The sequence below is a fragment of the Saccostrea cucullata genome, unplaced genomic scaffold (assembly GCF_032062105.1).
Source record: "Saccostrea cucullata isolate Sc308-1 unplaced genomic scaffold, CSIRO_AGI_Scuc_v1 ctg877, whole genome shotgun sequence".
In the NCBI taxonomy this organism is placed as follows: Eukaryota; Metazoa; Mollusca; class Bivalvia; order Ostreida; family Ostreidae; genus Saccostrea; species Saccostrea cuccullata.
In genome coordinates, this window is record NW_026933070.1 from 162,501 (window position 1) to 182,323 (window position 19,823).

Below are 19,823 nucleotides of genomic sequence, written 5' to 3' on the forward strand. Positions count from 1 at the left end.
GCATATCTTCAGTTACTTCTGAGGTTAGATTCCTTACATAGAGCACTTTCACCTAAATTCAACATATTTCTTATGATAAAACATCACAAATTATTTAAAAGACTGAGAGGTTTGAGGCAGATGTCGAACTAAATGATGACATGTTTCAATATGGTATTTAGTATGTTCTTTACATTTTATAAACTTTATATTTTTTTTATTATAGTCCAAATTAAAGCTTTGTTGTTAACAGAATAACCTCTAACAAACCTTGGACATGGTGGCCTCGTCAGGATTGTCCACGGGGTCGGCCCAGTCTACTATGACATCACAGTTCCACACCTTTAGTCGACCAGTCGACAGCTTCCTCTTGGCAGTGGAAGCAGATTTGTGAGAATCATATTCCAAGAAAGCAAAACCACGGTTCTTTTGGTTTTCCTTTTCTGCAGATCTATAGATGATTACATCAACCAATCCCTCTGTCAAATGAAAGAGACCCCAGAATTACCAAAGTATTAGAATAACAGTGGTATACTGTTCATGACAAAACAGTTTAGAAAAATTTATTTCAATTCTGTCATTAATTTAAGACATACTTTAACTTCAAGACTGTTGAACTTATAAAAATATTAAAAGAATCAAATGTTTTACGTGCTTTGTCATGAACAGAACAGATATCAAGAAAGAAGAAGAGTCAAATGAAGAACATAAGAAATCAATCAACATGGTGACGGGAGGTTCAGGTACTAAGTCCTTGGTCTCATCAGAAGGGAGCAAGATCCACCCAGTCGTGCCAGATCTTCAGATATTTTTTTTTTTCAGGACTAGGGTTAAAACCCAAGTTTGTTTTCAAAACTCAACTGACTACAGATCCAAACTTTTTTCTTTATCAAATGTAAATTTTTGACACCAGTAATTTCCTGGTGTGTAATTTGAAAAATTTCAAGGTCCCTTACCTTGATTCCAAAAACAAAAATTTCAAACATTTTGAAATTGACTTTGGAGATACCTGTCTTTTTAGAAAATTCTTCCATTATCTCATCTTTTGTTTTGCTCTTAGGGATGTTTCCAACAAACAACCTTTGGTTAGCTACAGAGATGTTGACTTTAATGTTCTTTCCAGGTTTGATTGCATAGTTGTCAAGCTGTAACAAAATCAGGTACAATGCATTCACTGGGCAAGCAAGTTTTTGATCCGTCTTTTACAAAGGTCTGACCATTTTCATTTTTTTTTTTTGGTAGTTTAATCAATAAATAATTTTGAAGAATTTTGACCTTAACTCCAGAAATCAAATCAAGAAACTTATAATTTTTTTCCCTTCAAAATTTCTTTTTAAGAAACAAATAGTTCTGAATGCTTTGGATCAGAGGCTATGGACGAGTTCTCTCCCCTGGGAGGAAGGAGTTGTCTCCCTTACCTTGGTGGCTTCTTCAGCACCCTCTTTGGTACAGAATGTGATGAAGCAGTATCCTCTGTTGAATTGAGTCAGTGGGTCCATCATCAAGCGGAGATCCCAGATTTTTCCACACTTCTCAAACAAGGGAATCAACTCATCTTCAAACACATCTTTTGGGATTTTCCCACAGAACACCTACAAAATGTCATTTTCCTGATCATTCCCATACCTGTACACATACACTAAAATTTAAATACCACTTTTAACATTAAATATCCTTTAAATAAAACAACAATTATTTAATTTTTGTACTGTTTCTTTACTATCCCTGTTTCCAAACAAATCTTAATCAATTTCCTTGCATACATGTTAACTCTCCCGATTTTCTTTTTCATTCCATCTCCCGCCTACCGATTTAATGCAGAAATCTACCGCTTTTCTACAAAAGCTTTGTCTAAAGTATTTTTGGTTCCCTTGTGTATCCATTTTTGAAGCCACTCTCATAAAATCTCGCTAGATATCGCGTGATTTGACTCGGAATCATACAAACGCTTTTTTGTACTTAGATTTCAAGCACGGATTTGACAACGACAACAACACAAGACTACCAGTGATTACATTGGTTACGATAAATTAATCAACATCCCTGCCATGAAAAAGGAGACACAGCTTTTAAGAATTAGATGAAAACATTTGACATCGTCTTTATAAGCACAGAAGCTCACTACTTTATCAATAAAGTCAATAGAAATCACTCGATTGACCAAGCCATGTTGCACATCTCTACTTTCGTTTTCGATCATCGCGGGAAATCTGATTATAGGAACTTGTTTTAGATCTAGATGAAACCATTTTATCATTTGTTTTGTTTAAAAACTGAATGAATATTTTGAATTATTGCTTCTAGGCTAAATCAGCAAAGATCACTCTTCACAAGGCTATGTAAAGTAGCCAATCCAAGCAAAATGATGAGCATGAAAAATATTTGAATTTGTACAATTTATGTCAAACTTAAGGTGTTTCTGTCTTCTTCTTTGCTGTTGATATTTAAGATTAATTAGTGTAGGTACCTGATTTCATTTAAGGCTTATAATATACATGTATATTACATGAAAGATATTGATAATCCAAGCGTTAAACAACACGCGCGCAATGCTACCGCTTTTGAGGTCTGAATCTCCCTCTTTTTCATCACAATAGGTTAACATGTATGTTCTTGTATTACATCAATATCAGCTAAAATTAACATATTAAAATTAGTAGCAGTACCTCACAACCAGGAGGAGGTGAGTTTTGATCATCCTCGCCTGGAGGTGGCCCACCATACTTCCTCTGTCCTGTAGTTACGTCCAGCGAATACCCAGTTCTCTCTAAAATTTCCTACAATTTATTGTTCATAATTTAGATATAATTTATATTTTATAAGACAATATGAAAACAAAACTCTAGTATCATATAATGAATTGTAAAATGTGTAAAAAAAAAAAAAATGGAATGTAAATTAAACATTTAAATGCCATCCTCCTTGGAATAACTTACTGAGAGCTTGGCAGGATCAGGGCCCCTTGCTGGGGAGGCTTGGGCACCCTGCTTCTTGTTCTGGCGGTAAGTTTTCATCATCCCGCACAGAAAAGCACTTTTATTTCCTACGTGTTCCAGACTGCTCTCACAAAACTGCTTCAGCACAGCGATAGCATCATCCGGGTTGTACTCCTTCAGTGCATCCATTGCCCTTTCATCTAGATCTTCTGGTGACAACTTTCCTGAAAAATATATTGGCATGGTATTATGTTTAATAATGAACACAATCACTGTTGCACTAATACCCACCAAATAATTTGCAAGTTGCAAAATTAAATTTCACTTACCCGTTTCATAAATTTTGACAATTTCGTTGGCAACTTTGATGTTAATTCCATATTCAGTTAATTTTTGAAATTCCTCTGTTGGTTCTTCCGTTTTGACCTCTGGTTCAGTTTTTACAGTAACACCATTTGTTTCCATGGTTGAATTTGAATTTTATTTCTTCTGCTCTTATACAAACAAGAAAAACCTTTATTCCATTCTACAAAAAGCCTGCAAAGAAAAGCATATGATCATACATTCAGTAACCACGTATTGTTTATACTAGTCAGTTCTATGAAGACTATATTTAGAATCGAAACAGATATTTCATATTTAGCGCCACTGTTCCGGAAGTCATATCTTAACATGCATATCAAATACATTACTCAGATTTAAAAAATGCAAACATTCTAGCGAGCATGGTACAAGGCAGATTTAATTGCTAGTTATAAAAAACAATGGCATAAAATATTCAAAAGACTTGCATTGTTTACAAACAAAGGAAAACACAGGTTGAACAAAGAAATCGATATTCTCTTATTAGCGTGGGTTGATTTATAATGAGGCCAAGTTCAGGACAACGTGCTTTTTCCGAAAGGGGTAAGATGTCGTATTGCGATTACAAATTGATGAAAAGTAAAATGCATTTGTAGAAAAGGAACTTTGAGGTTTTGAAAAACATAATAACACTTACCAAAACGTAAAAAGAAAACAAATGTACGGCCAAAAAGTCCTCAAAAACGCTGCACGCGGTTCATCCAATGAGAAAAATGGCAGAAAGGAAGTGTGGGGTGGTCACATGGAACAGCAGGGACGCTACTCTAAAACCAAATGCATCTGTCTTAAATTTAATGACATACCAAAATAATTATATTTTTTGGTACTTCAAAATCATGATTAAAAAATGATATGAACAAAAAAGAACTTATAGAAGTATCAATAATTTGAAAACTTTTTTGTGGGGGTTGGAGATTTTATTTTTGTTTACCAAGCGTTTATGTGATCATGATCATCTTGCAACGTGCCCTGTCACCGAAAATGAAACTAGAAACATTCATTATTGTTTTTACTTCAGTATCATATGCAAGAGATTTAACTAAAGAAAATGGACATCTAAAACCATTTGGATATGCAAATTCTACTCTTAAATGCGATGAAGTTGAGAAATTCCCGCCACCTGATGTATTTTTCAGGGATTATGTTTTTCCAAAGAGACCCCTTGTTATGAGAAATGCAGCCAAAATTTCCCCAGCTTTCAAATTGTGGACAGATGATTATTTTCTTCAAGTTGATGAACCAAGGACTCATGTTGTATCGGTGGAAACTGAAAAGAAGGAAAATCGTAAGCAGGATGTGCATGATATGCCGTTTACAGAATTTGTGGGCAGTTACAATAATTCAGGGATATACATGGTGAACCCTGTACCAAAATTCATTAGGTATGTTATCATCTTTCATTTGGTATTAATAATTAAGATCAAAATTATTAAAAAAAATTTTAATTTCAATGTGAAAATTCCAAATTTTAAATCTTATTTTTAAGGTGTTGCATTAAATTAGACATTCTCTGATAGTTGTAGATTATTTCTTCTGAATCAGATCATAAATATGCATGTACATTATGTAACATTTAGCCAGCCTCTGGCCCTTGTACTCATGTGGGGCTATCCAGGCGGATATAACATATGCTATGGATATTAGTACAATATTCTCAATGTAATAACTGTCATGACATGTTTTATTGCTGTTTTTTTTTTCTTTACCCAGTCAGGATATCATTGTCCCTTGTTGTATGCAGTGTCCATTTATAATGGAAGGGAAACTAGTGGAAAATGTAAGTTTCAAATAAATCCACAATGTGCACAACAAATATTATGGAATTCAATCAAAAATGTATCACAGGTATTTCAAAAGAAAAAAATATAAATTATAATAAAAAAGGTATAAATAGATAAAAAGTAAACAAAGAAGCTCATATATTTGAAAGAAACATGTCGTTTTATATAGATAATTTCCAGATAAAAATATGTACAAGTTTTTGTGTATTCATTTTCTAACAAGTAATTCATATCCAACTTTAGAAGGAAATGATAACATTGTACTAGCAAAGATGAAAATGCAATAAAAAGAATTAAAGGTTTAAATAACAAACTGATATTTCAAAGTGAAGACATTTACTTGTTTTGCATTCTCAAATTTTTTTTCTGTGCAATGTACAGAGAGGTTTGTTATTGTATATCTAACTACATGTACATGCCTTGTTTTTTTTTATTGTTCATAGATAATGTGGTTCAGTAGTGGGGGTACTAAATCTGTTGTTCACACAGATTCTGTAGAAAACATCAATTGTCTGTATCGAGGAGACAAGCAGTTTGTGATGGTAGACCCAGATAAATATGGAGACAAGGTAGGTCTGTTTTACTGAATAAAAGTCTGTCCTATAACTTACAGGTGTAAATCAACATTTCTTATTGGTCTTAAAAAAGGAAAAACCATAGCCAGTATCAAAACTGAAACAATAAAATACTATTCCAACGGTCATAGATCTCTATACATCCTACCTCCCCACTGGTTCTTAATTACTAGCTAGCAAAGGTCTCTATACATTTGACATTAATTCTCATTTCACAATTCAATGGTTGTTTTTATCTAGCAGTGGTCCCTGTACATATTACCTCCCCATTTCACCATAAGCTGTTACCAGCTAGCAGAGGTCCCAATACATTTCACCTCCTTATATATATACTGGCAAAATTGGAAATATACATTGTCTGTTACAATCAAAACATTCAGTGATAGACAGCGTAAGCTCGACGCGGACGTTTGGAAAACATCGGATTGAAATTGCAGATCGAAATTCATTTTCAATCCACCTCAGCTACGCTACAATTCGACGCGGACGTTTGGAAAACATCGGATTGAAATTGCAGATCGAAATTCATTTTCAATCCACCTGAACTGTTTTCAAAGCTAAGATGTGAATATATACATGATCCAAAAATCAACTAATTTCAACTCCCGAATACATATTGATTAAGTTCACATTAATACGAGTTTTAGCTTATAATTTTAGGGACGAAAGATGATAGAAGACAAAGATTATTTTTCAGGAGATATTTATAAACCTCTGTTCATGACTTACATGTAATGTTTAATATTTCTAGGATTATTAGAGTGCATTAATACTTATTCTCACTGAAAAATGTGACAACTTAACTTAAAATTGTTAAGCCCCCTCTAAACCAAACGTATATTTACCAAGCAGAAATGAAATATTTGTCCCCAAACTGTACCAAATTTGAAATTATTTGTCTTCTGGGTAAGTCAGTAACTAGCGTAGTTGAGGTGGATTGAAAATGAATTTCGACAATTTCATCCGATGTGTGGATTGTAGCGTAGCTGAGGTGAGTTTCGATCTGCAATTTCAAGAAGGGAGAAAAAGGTCTATCACTGAATGTTTTGATTGTAACAGGAAAGGGTATATTTCCAATTTTGCCAAGGAAGGTAATGATGATTTAACATTCTACCTCACAGACAATTGCATATTTCCTATTCATTTACTGATATCAGAATAGTAAAGAGTTAGGACAATTATAAATTTATTTAACCTCTGTTAATGGTTAAATAGTAAAATGTTACAGGTGAGTTGTAGAAACAAGGGAAAAAGAGGCATAGGAAAGGGACAAAGGAAAATGATGATTTAAGACAGTGTATGTAAAGTAAAATTTACAGAGTTAAGACTCCTTATAATCTTTTCAGTGTTGACTACACAAAGTACCCTGGCTTGGCTGATGTGGAATTCTACACCATTAACTTAACAGCAGGGGATTGTCTTTTTATTCCATATAAATGGTAATGTCAAGACTTTGATTTCTAAGATTTATTGATACATGTATCTTCATCAAAACAATTTAACTTTAAGGAGGACAATGGTCATGAATAACATACATGTATGTAAAACAGACCACATATTGACATTTAACAAGAAAATGTTGTTTTTATTTTTACATCTTTGGTAGCATGCAAAGAAGCATCATATCACTTTGGATAATGAAAAAAAAACAACATGCTTATAATATAAAATACAAGTTGATTTTTACATACCTGGTAATATATGTATCTTCATAGATAAACTGCTGAAACTTGTTTGAACTTTGACACGCAAGGCAGGACAAGTGTTTCTTTGGTCTCATGGAATCCAGTGGTTTTAAAATTTAGCACCAATTTTAAACTTATTTACTGTATAGTTGCGGACACTGGATTACTGCATATAATTAAAATTTTTAATTAAAATAAAAAGTGAAATCTACCCTCCTTCTCAGTTCTAACCTATTTAAATTTTTATACTCGGTCGTTCCCCTTCGTGCTTAGTAACACAAATAAGATGATCAATTGTTGCATTTACTTGTAAAAATATATATATTTACACAGGAAGCAAAAAAGCGCGAACAAAAAAACATGACATTAAATTTTCTTCTTTATAATAATCGTCAAAGAGAGTTAAAACTATTGAATATAGTCTGTTCCCCATTCATTTTGTTATTTCAGGTAGAGTGAAGGCATCAAAACTTTTTGTGTACAAAACAATGTAAGGAACCCTTTTGTGTATATAACAATACGCATTCTGAAGCAGCCTATATGTCATTCTTATAAACGATAACTCATAAATCGGCACTAAGTTGGTCATCATTCACACCTGAGTTACCTGTCCTTAAACACAACATCGGAAAAGTCAATTATAAATTATTAAGCTTTTTAATGATGTAATTAAAAGTTTGCATAAGTTGTTATTTTTTTTTGATAATTTCATGTACCTATAAATTTATCTATACAATGTTTTTTACCATATGTGCAACTTGAAAAATTAGTTGAAAGGCCTATAATATATAGGATTTGCTATACCGTAAATCTGGAAATTTTTGCTGTAGATAAATTTTTAGCAAATTTGCGAGTTCATTGCATTCGCAAAAATATTTTTCTTGAAAATAAATCACCAGTAAGAAAATATAAATAAAGCAGTGGTCATTCGCAAAATTTTCAAACGTAAAAATTAATCAACAGCATTTTGACCCGAATTCGCAAAATAAAATCACCGTAAAATTTTCCAGATTTACGGTATTCTCTTTGTATTCCATCAATTTGTTGTGATAATATTATTACAGGAAATGTCTAGAAGTGAGGAATTAATACATTTTGTTCGATAATTTTCAGGATTCACCAGGTGCGGTCCTTTGACAGTAACCTGGCAGTCAATATCTGGTGGAATCATTTCATTCCAAAAGATGTATCACTGGAATCCTGTAACGCAGAGTGTGACCTTCAGCTGACCTTGAAAACCGCGGAATTCCGGGGATTTGATCAAGTCATGGAGAGTGTTGATGCCATCAAGTAAGCAATGAATTTAAGTATTTGAACTGAGAGAGAGGGCAAGAGAGAGAGAGAGAGAGAGGGGGGGGGATTTCATTGGTCACCATTTTTCACAAATTAACTTCCACAGAGACTTTTTTGTTTTTAAAACATTAATTCATTAAATCTAGAGAGAAACCCAGGAATCACTTACCTTTATTTGGAAAACCCATTGCTGTTAATCAAGAGACACTAGGCATATCAGAGAGATCAGTGGCTGATCCATCAATGAAACGTACAAAGGGGACGTATCATTATTAAAATAATTATCTTTTTCCTTTAAAATTTTATCATTTGAACACAATGCATGTAAACTTTAATGGTTTTCTTTTTTTATTTCAGAGACCATATTTACTCTCTTCTTTCAAGACTAAAAACATGTGATTATAATTCATTTCTAAAAGGTTTAATTGGGGTAAGAACCAATGAATACTGTAGAATCATTATTGTTCCTGGGGGACCAATGTTCTAGGATTTTGTGGGTCACCATTACTCAGGAATTAACATCGCCAGGAAGGTTTTATTTTGAAAACATTAATTCATTAAATCTAATGTATAATCTAGAAATCTACTGAATTATTTACCACATGAACAATTAAAATTTTGTTTCCCATGAACATAATACCCTCATGAAATAAAATGATTCCACAGTACAGTATCATCATGATGTATTTCATATCAATCAGTAAAATGAAACATTATTTTTATTAACAGTAAATATGATGAAAAAAATAATCCTGGTATTTTAGACAGGGATTCTTGGGTACAACATGTAGAAAAGTTCCTCTCTCTATTTGCGAACATTGAAGTGAATGTATATAATACAATGACATTATTAATGTTTATATTGTAGGATGATATTGAATTTTTGGGAAACAACAACATTCCTTATGATTCCTTGATGAGGAAGGTAAGGATAATAATGTGACTTTTGACCTTTGATTACAAATTCACATCTAGAAAGTATGTCAAACCAAATCTTTTCATTTCATTTCTATCTGACCGTGCAGACATGTCATTCCTCTGTTGTTGTACTTAAAACAAATTCAAATGCATAATGCATGTATGTATAAAGTAAAATATAGTCAAATTGAGTTTTATTGTACAATATATAGGGGTCACTTAGTCTGTCTGTCTGTTTGTTTGTGTAATGTTCAATCACAGACCCATTATGATTGTAGATGTTCCAGGAGATAGATATAAATAAAGATGGATCCACCAACGAGGAAGAAGTAGACAAGGTGGAGGAGCAGGTACAAATCTGTCTCTGTTGTGTGATAAGTAATATTTTGCAACAAATACATTATAGTTGTAACATCCCAGTCTGACTTCCTGTCACATGACTTCCTGTATTTTGACAGAATTGGCTGAGAGTGCAGCAGATAATGGATGAACTGAGTCGCCTGATTAAAGACGCGGAGAGTCTGGATAATGGAGTGTTCAGGTTCAAGGACGAGTTATAGAGGCCAATCAAGGGGGACCATTAATTATCTCATTAGATCTGAAACCTAGTCTAACTGCAATGAAATTCATTTGTTCATAAGAATTTATTGTTTAATTTTGTTACCAAACATATTTTGATACCATGTATTGGGTGTTTTTTAACAAACTATTAACTTTTTAACCAACTATTATTTGTGTACAAGAAATATTCGTGAGTTTAGCGATCCACTATAACTCACAAATATTAATTGCAGCAAACCATTTAATTTGCTTTATATTGGTGGAGAATGTTTCCTTAGTAGCAAAAATTAAACGTCACGGCCTGATTGAAAACTGGCGACTTTAAAAAAATAGTTGGTTTACAGTATTCAAATTTTATTTCCTTTCATCTTTACTTTTATGAAGAGGTAAAAATGTAAATATAGCAATGAAAATTTTAGCAAACTACTTAAATTTAAATAACTTAAATATACCAAAAGTCATACCCTCACTAAAATTCCCAAAGAATGGTTTGTATTCAGCATTCAAAATGAAATCATTTTTCATTTATAGGTTAAATATTTTAATAAGTCAACAAAATGTTAATTTGTTTCATTACAAAATGATTGACCTTTTTTTAACCAGGTATGTACTTAGTAACTATATCTCAGGAACTTAGTTCTTTCACATTATTCCATCTTATATAAATCTGAGGATTGCTCAAAAACTTATTTGCTTGAAGACCAAATACACTTAAACCTTGTTATCTCAAACATTGATACCTTGAGTACTGTGAATATGTTGAAGTTACCTGGTATATATTTAGAAGTCCCAACCAACCACTTTTTCTTTATCATGTTTCTTAACCTTGAGATCTGAAATCCTTGAATATCTCCAAATTTCTCAGCCCCATCAAGTTTGAGATACCAAAGGTTAACTGTAGAATTCTTCTGATGCATGTGCATTATCTAGCTTGTAATACATGTATACAATATTTGTATGTATATATATAATCTGTTAATTTCTGCTAAATATAAACATCAGTTTATCTGGTGGACTATATACAGTTGAACTTCGGTATCTCTAACTCGGATATCTTGAATACCATGGATATTTTGAAGTGCTTTTGAAGTCCCAACTACTATTCTTTAAGTATTTAACCTTCGATATCTCAAATCCTTGGATATCTCGAAGATTTTTCTCAGTCCCATCAGGTCTGAGATAACGAAGTTTGACTCTACTTGTAAATCCATGTATTACTAAGAAAACTGATTCAATGGTGCCAATTTTTAACACATAAAGTTAGTTTCATTTTTATGCCATTTTCTAGGTTTTTAATCCAATCTCTTAAATTAAATTGTATGTTAGATGTGTCAAAATGTTACAAAATGTTGTTGTACAAAGTTTTGTAGGGATATTGATCTGTATCAACATTTATGTGATTCATGCATTCCAGCAATGTGATACCACCTTTATTTGATTACTTAATATGCATTGTATATGTATAAATTATTTATTATTGTTTTTAAGTAACATTATTTTAAGTTCACCCCAGCCCAAGGATATTTTTTTCAATATTTGTCCATTGCTATCTGTTAACTTTTCATCTCAACAACAATTTCTTTATTTTTGATAATTGAACTTTAAGTTTTCTGGGTGAAGCCAACTCCAGAGTTCATTAACTGTAGCCACACTTTTCCTTGTGATACATGTTTATCAATGTCCTTTTAACAATCAATTATTTTTTTGAGCTTGTCATTATTTTTACTTGCATTTTACGTGGCAATTCTGCTGAATTTCAAAACCCTTATAAAGAGCCCCAAAAAATGTCAAGGGGAGATAATGGGGAAATAATATGAATAGGGTCAGGTCATTTAAAAATCTCAAGAATCACTGGCACAATAGGACAAATTTTTACAAAAAAAGTTCCCTAAAATAGTAAAATTTAAATTTCTTCGATCTTCTTAAAGTTATGGATACATTTGTTCAGGTGAGTGTTGTGGTCCATAGGCCCCTTGTTATGAAATCCAGATAATTTTACTGCTTTTTATGTGTTATAAAATATGTCAAATTTGTTTCTGTTCATAGATCCCCCACCTTTGTTTAGAAAATATTTATTGACCAATTGCTTATTTTTGCTATTTTTACATTTTGTTTGTGGACTTATCTGTTTATATAAGTACACTTGAAATGTCCACGTACCCATTAATTTGTCTACCAACTTTCTTTGATAATAAAGCAATATTTGAATGTTAAACCTTTTCTGATTGATAATTTTAATTTGAATGTTTTAAAGCAAGAAAAAAAATTGTAACATTTTAAAAACTTTTTAAAATATGCTTTTGTCATCCATATTTTTATATCCCCCGCAAACGAAGTTTAGGGGGGTATATTGGAATCACCATGTCCGTCTGTCTGTCTGTCTGTAGACGAGATTTTGTCCGGACCATTACTCAGAAACTATTGGAAGGATTTGTCTGAAAATTTATACACGTATTAATCACTGTATGAAGGTGTGCACTATTTTCATCTTGATTGGATGATTATTTTGAATTTTACAGGTGTTTTTTCATTTTTATTTTGTGGTCTTGTGCAGACCGTTTCTCACAAACTATTGCAAGGATGTTTCTGAAAATTTGTACACTTATTATTCACCATATGATGGTGTGCACCTGGAATTTTCAACTTTATTTGTCCATTTTTTCTGCATTTTACAGGTTTAATTTTTATTTTAATTGACTTGTTTATTTTGGGCTCATGTATAAGGTTTGAGACATAGAATCTAGAATATCTGTACAAAATGTGAACTACAGCTTAAAACAACTCATTAAAACTAAAAAACAGAAACATCATCAAGTGTTTAAAACAGTTTTTGCATTACACAGAAGATAATGTAAATTCATTTGTCTCTTGGGAATAATGACTGGACATGCATCCAGTTAAAGATAAATTAATGAGTTTGGTGTTGGAAGTTGTTAAGGCATTTCTCTTATCAAGCGTGTGTGTTATCTAATCTCCAGGGAATAAGGCACAAGAATTAAAGATCTCTCTTCTCTTATTCTCTTAATTGTAATTTATTGTCTGTCAAAGCACTTCATTACTGGATGACCAGATCTTTATTTTCAAAATGAACTTGATATATCAAGATTAATTTGATTTTGTATAATGATTTTTTTTTCAACAATCTTTTTGCAGAGTGTCATAACACATAATTGCAATATACATGTATTTCTTTAATGCAGAAATTTAAAAAAAATGTTACAATTGAATTACGATGTATTAATATTGATGTTTCATTTGGTTGCACTTTTGTTTCATTCATTAAGAAACATAATGAGCAATTATATTTCACTGCAAATTTTTGTAAGTAAATAGTGAACACCTCTATAGATCCATAAAGTATTTGTGAATTGGCACCTTCTCTGAAAAACCCAGCGGGGGGTATTTGTCCCTATTGGACAGTTCTAGTTTTTTTTTACAATATAGACAACATTGAAAACAGCAAATCTGAATCTGGAGTTAAAGTTATGTATTTATGTAGGGTACTGGTACACACAGGTAAGAGCCTCAGTTAATGCCTCTTCCCTCCTTGCATGTGTTACAAGTCAAAAGTGTCTTGCTATGAACCTCTAAGCTTGCTGGAGTACTGTAGATGCCTAATTATACGTGAGGAATTAATTATCGCACAATTTAGCAAGAAGCATCACTCTCGAAATAGAATTTCTCGCCTTTCTTTTTATGGAGTTGAAATCCAATGCATGTTAATTCTCTTGATTAACCATCCATTTATGAATTATAATTTATCATTCTTTTGATCTGGCATGAAAGAGCCGTTTTGAGATAATAAGTACTGGTAAACTACTGAATGAGGTATTAGACTACAGCTCAAACAGTACGTGTATGCCTCAAACCAGAAAACTATAAAAGCTACTTTGAGGATTCTGTGGGTTTTGCCCCAAAAAATGGCGGCCAAGGGACATAACTTTTGAAAAGTGCGGATTCAACTTATACTAAGCAATTGACATAAAATATCACCAGTCCAAAAAACGTCAAATGCATCTAAAAGAGCAGTAGACAAAAAAATTATTTATTTACAGTTCACACTACACTGTATAACAATTCACAATTATTATAAATTCACATTTAAAATACACAAAGTACTTTCCATCCTTTACCAAAGTGTAAAACTACAAATTTACACATTTCAAATGATTATTCACAGATAATCACAATATTTGGGTTTCTAAGATTGCACATTAATACCATAATAATAATTCTGTCAGTAATCAAGAAAGAAATGACTTGTAGGAATTCATATGATGCTGGTTTTTACTGTATGCATACATCAGAGCTTTGTAGATCTAAGAATTACAAAAATTACCATAATACACAAGTCCAAGCAAGTTGATGATTTATACAAAACATGACTACAATAAGTATAAAATTGCTTGTTCACTTTCTCTTCTTTAACTGTTCAAACCTTCTAGTCAAATCATCAAAGTCTACATCCTCCCCTCCTGCTGAGGTTCCACCCACTGAATTCCCTGGGTCGGGGAGGGTACTGTTAGGGACGGCCGGGAGGTCAGGGAAAGCGTCCGGGGTAAAGCCTGCGGGGGGTGGGGGTTGACTGTGAACCTGTTTCTTAGGGTCCTCACCTAGCCAGTCATTATAAGACTGCTGACCAGTCTGAGGGGGTGGTGCTGAATGGGCCGGGTCCACAAACCCTCCTGCTCCGATCCCTCCTGAGGGCGGTGCCTGGGGTAAAGGAGGTGGCATCTTACCTTCCTGGTTTTAACAAAAAATGATGAATAATTATGCATACATGGTATCTTGCTGAATCATTCACTATGGTTACCGTATATACTCGCCTATAAGTCGTTTTTTTAAGTTAATATTAGGTCGAAAAGTACTCTGTGTCCAACTTATAGGTGAGCTATAAAAAGAATGGTTTTATATGAGGTCAGTCCAACTGAAATATAATATATAAGCTACTTATATAAGTACAACTGACTTATAGGCGGACCGACTTATAGGCGAGTATATACGGTAATCGAAATTACTGTAAAATGTATTCTACATGGTTTGCCATTGCAGATTTTACATATTTAACCAAAGTGATCTTGTACTACTAACAGTTTTAATTTGTAGCAATTTAACAGAAAAATTGAGTAGTTTGAAAGGTTGAAATGTTCTTATACTATCAATTTAATTAATTATGAATAAGCACTGTGTTAATTTGAACACTAGTTGAATGCGACAGTAATGCATTATGAGTATTTTTTCTTTTTATAAGCAATGCTAGCACACAAAAATGTACTGGGTGCAGTTTAACTGCACTAAGTGAAACTGTTAACCACTTGACTAGCCATTCCTTACCTGTGGTGGTGGGTACATTTGCTGGGGAGGTGGATACTGGGGTTGAGATGGGGGAGGATAGGAGGGTGCAGAGGCAGAGGCACCCCCTCCAAACTGTGGCTGTAACACCCCCATTCCTCCACTGGGTCCCCCATTACTACCCCCACCCTTCTTCTCTCCAAGATCAATCAACAAGTTTTCTGCAGCAAATACCTCATCCTGATTCATCACAGAAGGATCAGGTTCAAAGGGCACATTGTAAGTCTTAGCAATTTCAATCATATATCGCTCTACCAAGATTTTGGGTGGGGCTTGAACCCCAAGTTTGTGCATCACTTTTTCATTGACATTGTTTAGTTCATTGGTTCGACATGCCTGGGCAAATTCTTTTCCATATTTAGCTGTTAACTGATCTGTCACTATTTTAAACTCCTGCACATCTGCTTGGAGTCTTGGTGTTGCCCATATTATACTCGCAATGGCTTCCTCCAATCCAGGATCCAGCTCCCTACAGAAATAAATGAACAAGATTAGCTAGAATACTTCCAATCTTATTACAAAATCTATTGAAGATGTTTTCTAACAAACTGTTAGGGGTTTGAAACTTGTCATAAATGTCAATCTTATTTATAGGTGAACACAATGTTAAAGACCAAATACTTACTTTTGGGTCTGAATTAGACCAAATCTGGCTAACAAAAGATCACAGAACATTTCCAGGAGTTCCATAGCCTCCACCAAATAGTCCTCCCGGACAATGTGTTCCACACGGATCCGTGCCCTGTCGTCTTTACCTGCCGAAATGTAATCTGCTATTTCTTTTCTAGCCTTAGAAGCCATCTCTGTTTTCTTCTTTTCCAACAGTTTCAAACGATTTATGACAAGTCTTAGATTTGTTTTTAGCTTGGCGTAGTTGGCCCCCGAGCTAAACATGGTTGCCTACTTGGTGTCAACTCTTCTCGGTAAAATCAAATGAATGATACCCGAAAAACTTAATTTGTAAATAGCACAATCGTCATAAGACTCTGACTTTCTTGTTTAGATACGTGACGTCATATTTAGTTCAGTTTACTTCCGCATAGACCGCAGCGAATATTCAGTCTTTCAAAAATAAAAGACCACAAGTTAAAAAAAACAAGGCTAGATAAGAAATAAAATGTTCACGAAAAGCATAGAAAAACTTCAAATAACCTTATTTATGGGAAAGACAATTTTAGATTTAACATCCGAGACACTTCCTACATCGCAATTCACAAAACATTGCTTTTTGCGTTGATCTCATCCCAATATGTAGCGGCGCAGCGCCATGCACAACAATTTGCAACATTGAACAAAATAAATAAATAAATAAAATTGATTGGGTTCATATTAAACGCAATAGTAGATTTACTGTATGCTATAAAAAAAAAAACCCATTACATTTATGTATATTTAGTGTTTATTCTCATACTTCGGTTCGTCGATTTACCCAAAAGGACCCAAAAGAACCCAAAAGGACCCAAAAGGAACCCAAAAGGACCCAAAAGGAAATTAAGAACAACCCAAAAGGACTTGAAATAAAGACAATAAATGGATATATAATGAACATTTTCATATTTTATTAAATCTAAAACTATTTTTTTTAGGGTAAAGTGTGTGGTTGGGGTGGAGGTGGGAGGTCCCCCACCACCCATAACCCCCCACCCATCCCCGATACCATATGCCTAAAACATGAATAAGATAAAACTTTTTTCATTTATTAAATATCATATAGTAAGATATGGTTAAACAGAAGGAGAAGTAAATTAATACTTTGTTAATTTCAGCTAAAAGAAATCAAAGCATACCTGACCAGATTTAGTGTTTGATGTGCTATAAAAGTTGTATGTTATTGTTACAGTTGCAACAATATAAGTATGTTTTTGCCAACTTTTATGTAAAAATATAATATAATATTCGTAATTTACTTCAAATTATTAATTTTCAATGTTTTATGATATATTAATTAAAGTCCTTTTGGGTTCCTTTTGGGTCCTTTTGGGTAAATCGACGCACCCTCATACTTGAATTGAAAAGTAGTCGTCACATACAGGTGTATATGTACAACTGTACATGTATCAAGCATTTAATCAGGGACCTATATACTTACTAATATACTAGCTATACTTAGTATATCATATAGGCGTCGGAACCGAAAATATTTCTAAAACTAAATAGGATTTTATTATAAACAACAAATGAGAGAAACCAAAGAGAAAACTCAGCAAAATCCAGGCTAAGCTCAACTCGATATATACATAAGTACATGTATTCAAGGGCAGTTCAAGGAGTATGAATGTCTTCTCGTTCAATAAATCAATCCCACATTGACGGAATTCCTAGTTCATTGCCATTGAAAGCTTAATAGAGATTTGAATCTACAGTATCAAACTTAGTTGTAAATTCATTAATGAATTTCAACCCATGCTTCCAATCAATACAGCAGCAAATTAACCCTTAATCTTCTTCAAGCAGTCAGCGTCATGTACCTTGAATGTATTAATTTATGCAAAATTCGCTTCCCAGGCCACTGCATGGTTTCCTAAATGTAGAGCTAGTTAAAGAGGGTATAAAAGGTTGCTTTTATTCATGACACATTTGAGTTCCACGGGCTCTTGCTTGGTTAATAAGGTGATATAGTGTATCTGTGTATCAGGATTTTTTTCCTATAGAAGAAAATTTCTAATGAGGTCTTATATGTCATACATGTATTATAACTAATTCAAGATGTGTTTGTTAAACACTGACTGATGTCATCATGTGACAGCTTTTTGTGAAGGTTGAGTTTCTCAAATGCAAGTCAAACTCCAAGGTCAAGGGATGAAAAATGTTTTTTCCAAAAAGAGAGGATACTTTCTCAAAGAATATACATGTGGAATATGAAAGCACAAGCCATGAGAAATTAAAGTTATGGTCAAGGTTTAAGTTTAGAAATGTGGGTCAAACTCCAAGGTCAAATTAAAGGTAACCAAGGGAAGGTATTGTCATAAGAAATACACATATGAAATATTAAAGTCTTGCACCAATGTTCAAATTTCTGACCAAGGTTAAAGGTCTTTTTCAAAGTAGGTCAAACTCCAAATTCATAAGGTCAAAATTGTTGATATATATTCAAAGGAAAGCCTTGTCACATGACATACACCTGTGAAATAAGAAGGCCCTAATGCTAAACTGCTCAAAAGTTATGTTTAATTTTAAAGTTTTTTAAAAAGTGGGTCTATCTCAAAGGTCAAGATCAGACATATTAATACATATCCATAGAAAGGTCTTATCACGATAAATAAACACAAAAGTATGAAAGCCCCAGCACCAACTGTTCAAAATTCATGATCTAATGCAAGGTTAAATTTGGGTTAATTCTTGCAAAATTGGGTCAAACTCAGGTAAGGTCAAGGAGTCATATATGTTGGTACCCAAACAAAGACCTTCCAGGTAGTCAAAAGGAATACACCTTTCAAATATGAGAATTATAGCTTCAACCAAACAAAATTCATGGTATAGGTTTAAGTTTTTGCGGACTAACAGATAAACATATAGACAGAGACCAACAGACAGGGCAAAACTATATACCCCTAATTTTTCAATAACTGGGGCATAAAAATAAACGTAAGTTAATATTCGGTTACCGATATGTGGTCTAAAAGTCTCTGAATATATTTACTAAAACATTAAATTGAATAGACCTCCATGTGCATGTACGTATATGAATCCAAAATTCACATTGAAACAAAAGCAAAAAGTTCAATATTTACTATAGAATTAAATATGAAAGGCTAAGCGTTGACTATGTCAATACATGATCTACACGTAGTAAAGGTATACAAGAATCAGCATGGCGCTTGTTCCCTCTCGTGTGGGTGATCAAACGGCCCTATAAGTTAATGAATACACCGACAAGTTACTCAATAAAGAAATGCCGAGCAATCTTTACAAGGACGATTAAAAAACTGATAGCCAGTGAAAAGGAGACTTCATTATCAAATTAAACCCACAGATTTTATTTGTGAAAGAACTTAGGCTTTCGCTGGTCTCTAAATACCAAGGTGTTGCATGGCACGAATGATACAGGTATGTTTTATGTTTATTAATGATAGGAAGACAGTCAATAAAATCGTTATTAATGTTTTTCTTCGGAAAATGTTTAAAAAAGAAAAATGAATTGAAGTCAATATTCCTCGTGTGAAAAACATTATTTCAAAATCAATGATCGTATTTTTTAAAGTAAACAGCACAAGGCAGTTTCTTTTTTAAGATTTTGCTCTTTAACATCAGCGCCTATTTTGTTTACGAATATGATATTAAAAAAATCTTCCTGCCTAAATTTCATAAAAAATCTATCTATGTATGAAGAATATTAAAATGGCATTTAAAAAGAAGAAATAAATGTAAAGAGCTTTATTG

General features: G+C 33.1%; 3 protein-coding genes across 5 annotated transcripts in view; 1 reads left to right on the forward strand and 2 right to left on the reverse strand.

The window, feature by feature from the left end:
• LOC134237158 (heterogeneous nuclear ribonucleoprotein R-like) overlaps positions 1-4,031 on the reverse strand; it is a 6,486-nt gene extending 2,455 nt beyond the window's left edge. For all 3 annotated transcript variants that reach the window (XM_062719251.1, XM_062719250.1, XM_062719252.1), the window contains exons 1-8: positions 3,916-4,031; positions 3,245-3,452; positions 2,916-3,139; positions 2,646-2,756; positions 1,398-1,571; positions 989-1,124; positions 250-458; positions 1-52 (exon numbers count right to left, since the gene is read on the reverse strand). The exon at positions 1-52 is cut by the window's left edge and continues 122 nt beyond it. In XM_062719251.1, the coding sequence (XP_062575235.1) occupies positions 1-52; positions 250-458; positions 989-1,124; positions 1,398-1,571; positions 2,646-2,756; positions 2,916-3,139; positions 3,245-3,380 (1,042 nt within the window). In that variant the 5' untranslated portion in view covers positions 3,381-3,452; positions 3,916-4,031. The remainder of the gene's footprint in view (positions 53-249; positions 459-988; positions 1,125-1,397; positions 1,572-2,645; positions 2,757-2,915; positions 3,140-3,244; positions 3,453-3,915) is intronic.
• Positions 4,032-4,209: 178 nt separating this feature from the next.
• On the forward strand, positions 4,210-10,569 carry LOC134237150 (tRNA wybutosine-synthesizing protein 5-like). Its single transcript, XM_062719244.1, has 10 exons — positions 4,210-4,660; positions 4,989-5,055; positions 5,503-5,632; positions 6,850-6,862; positions 6,981-7,073; positions 8,433-8,609; positions 8,970-9,042; positions 9,481-9,537; positions 9,809-9,880; positions 9,989-10,569. Exons 1-10 carry the CDS (start codon positions 4,227-4,229, stop codon positions 10,088-10,090), a joined length of 1,218 nt encoding a protein of 405 aa, XP_062575228.1. The 5' UTR covers positions 4,210-4,226; the 3' UTR covers positions 10,091-10,569.
• A 3,553-nt stretch (positions 10,570-14,122) lies between these two features.
• On the reverse strand, positions 14,123-16,473 carry LOC134237159 (IST1 homolog). The gene is made up of 3 exons (XM_062719254.1): positions 16,069-16,473; positions 15,426-15,912; positions 14,123-14,834 (listed from the first exon to the last, which is right to left on the reverse strand). Exons 1-3 carry the CDS (start codon positions 16,335-16,337, stop codon positions 14,502-14,504), a joined length of 1,089 nt encoding a protein of 362 aa, XP_062575238.1. The 5' UTR covers positions 16,338-16,473; the 3' UTR covers positions 14,123-14,501.
• Between the last annotated feature and the right edge of the window lie 3,350 nt (positions 16,474-19,823).

Coding starts and splice junctions, on each gene's coding strand:
- LOC134237150 (XM_062719244.1), top strand. CDS start 4,227: ATGATCATCTTGCAACGTGCCCTGTCACCGAAAATGAAACTAGAAACA. Junction 4,661..4,988: donor CCTGTACCAAAATTCATTAG/GTATGTTATCAT, acceptor TTCTTTACCCAG/TCAGGATATCATTGTCCCTT. Junction 7,074..8,432: donor CTTTTTATTCCATATAAATG/GTAATGTCAAGA, acceptor GATAATTTTCAG/GATTCACCAGGTGCGGTCCT.
- LOC134237159 (XM_062719254.1), bottom strand. CDS start 16,337: ATGTTTAGCTCGGGGGCCAACTACGCCAAGCTAAAAACAAATCTAAGA. Junction 15,913..16,068: donor GGTCTAATTCAGACCCAAAA/GTAAGTATTTGG, acceptor TTATTTCTGTAG/GGAGCTGGATCCTGGATTGG. Junction 14,835..15,425: donor AAATGTACCCACCACCACAG/GTAAGGAATGGC, acceptor TGTTAAAACCAG/GAAGGTAAGATGCCACCTCC.